The following is a 2,076-nucleotide window of genomic DNA, read 5'->3' as shown; positions in this document are numbered from 1 at the left end:
CTCTACGCCGAGGCATCTAAAACAAAATGTGCATTTAGGTACTTATATCACCTTTTTATCTACTTATTTAATAAAATACATTAAGTATGTATCTAATTAATACTAATATCTAATTGAAGCCACGATAGCCGAACGGTGAAGGGGTCGGACTGGTCGACTCGTGATCCGGGGAACGCGGGTTCGGTCCCCGCCGCCGCTCGACTATTGTGGTGAGCTCACTCGTGACACAAGCATATTTAGCATAGTACGAGGGGCTAACGGGAGTATTAGTAATTTGTGAAATAACAAATTACTAATAATCTTTTTAAAAAAAAAAAAAAAAAATGCTTAATGCATGCAACTATGAATGAGCCTAGACTATATTTTCAGTAGGTAGGTGTGCCTGTAATTGTAAAAATATAATTGTAAAAATGTAAAATAACCACGNACTCTAAAGTAAACAAAATGCAAGGGATCTCTTACCACATGTGATTATGCAAAATTATTTAGTATTTATATTTTCAATTATTTATGCAAACAATCAAGACGCCATGCGCCATGTCCAAGTTAAGAAAGAGAAAGCGATCTTGTTTTGACGTTAGAGCGATAAGGATGCGTGCGCTGCGGACATAGATTGGTTAGTGCAGAATCGTTAAAACTATAGCTATCTCTTTCATTTGCGTACTATTTCGTATCTTTTGTTTCACTTATCAGTTACATTTGTCAATGTGTGCAATTTGGAATAGCTCGGAACGGATTAAAATCGTAATTTCTATGAACGTAACATATCTATAGTTCTATAATATCATTGGCTGCAAACTATATAACAAGGGATACTGCAAGTATAGTGATTATATTTATGGCACAAAACCTTGAAATCACTGAACTAATAGGTAGGTACTTTGTTGTAATATCACAGAATAATAATAAGTACTAAGTACAGAAGTTTTACTTCGCGAAGGTGTTTAAAAAAATGTATGCTCAATGTCTCTAACAATATGGTGTAATTTAGCCTGTCTCTAGAGTCAAGCACCATTTTGTTGACAAACGTCAGTGATCCGCACTGCGTCGAAGCTATAGGGCTGACTTCGGTAAAATGATGTGATGTGAGGTGCCAAACTGCGGAAAATGGCGGAGGAAATACATGAATTATCATGAATAATATTTATTCCTTATTTACCTCTCAGTGTCTTGAGGCAATTTAAAAAAGTGCATTCTGTGTTTTTATTAGGTATTATTTAGGCAATTAAATACTGAACAGTATTTAGTACACCACTTTCTTTCGCTCGTATGTGAGGCCTTGTCGAATAGTATCCTGTAGGTGGGCCATCGTGCGTGTTTTATTTTCGATGTAAACTCTCGGATATAAACAGGCCTGGTAATATTAACAACATAAAGAACACTTACTTCTTCCAATTGCTCAGCAGCTTCCTTATTCTCCGCCTCCAAACGCCTCAAGCTTTGCACCTGCAGCTCTGCCGAGCTCTCCTCACTCGGCAGCGACTCGATCAGCGTGTCAATATCCTTCGCACACCGCGAAATGAGCGTCGCAAACAACACTGCATAGTCCTCCTGATTCTGCTGTTGTTGAGGCGTTTGCGAACCACTCCGGTCAAACCCAGGGAACTTGCTAGGCGTGGAGAACTGCTGCAATATGCCTATGCTGTTGCAGAAGTGCTCAGCTTGCTGCAGAAAAGAAATAAAGTCAAAACCAGGGAAGAAATGGTACGTACAAAGTTTCCAAGATTTGTAGGTCGTTTACCTGGTTAATGGTGTCTTGCAGTTGTGTAAGACGATCTGCCATGATGAAGGCTTATTGTAATGAATGAAGTAAAAGGATTTGAATATGATTTTTGAAGAAATTAGCAAAATTTTAACACCCACAACTGACACAGCAAAGCAAACAATTTTGACTGTGATTTTGACAAATCTTTGACAGTTGACACTTGACAGAGGCAATGCAGGTTTTTTTTAATACAAAACACGCAAGGGAAAACTCACAAAACACCTTTATGTTCTCCTTCAGTCTCTCCTTGCAATTAGGGCGTTTGCTGTCCACTGTGCACTATGCAAGAATCGTATTAAGACATCAAACTA

At 38.4% G+C, this 2,076-nt stretch overlaps 1 protein-coding gene across 1 annotated transcript; it reads right to left on the bottom strand.

The window, feature by feature from the left end:
• Positions 1 to 1,386: 1,386 nt before the first annotated feature.
• MED21 (mediator complex subunit 21) lies at positions 1,387 to 1,873 on the bottom strand (the record flags this gene model as incomplete). Its single annotated transcript, XM_028319807.1, has 2 exons — positions 1,742 to 1,873; positions 1,387 to 1,665 (listed from the first exon to the last, which is right to left on the bottom strand). Coding segments are annotated over exons 1-2 (321 nt in total), but the record flags the coding sequence as incomplete, so codon positions are not given.
• Between the last annotated feature and the right edge of the window lie 203 nt (positions 1,874 to 2,076).

Source organism: Ostrinia furnacalis, unplaced genomic scaffold (genome assembly GCF_004193835.3).
Source record: "Ostrinia furnacalis isolate ACB-3 unplaced genomic scaffold, ASM419383v2 OfSCF7334, whole genome shotgun sequence".
NCBI classification, from domain to species: domain Eukaryota; kingdom Metazoa; phylum Arthropoda; class Insecta; order Lepidoptera; family Crambidae; genus Ostrinia; species Ostrinia furnacalis.
This window is presented reverse-complemented; position numbering and strand designations above follow the sequence as displayed.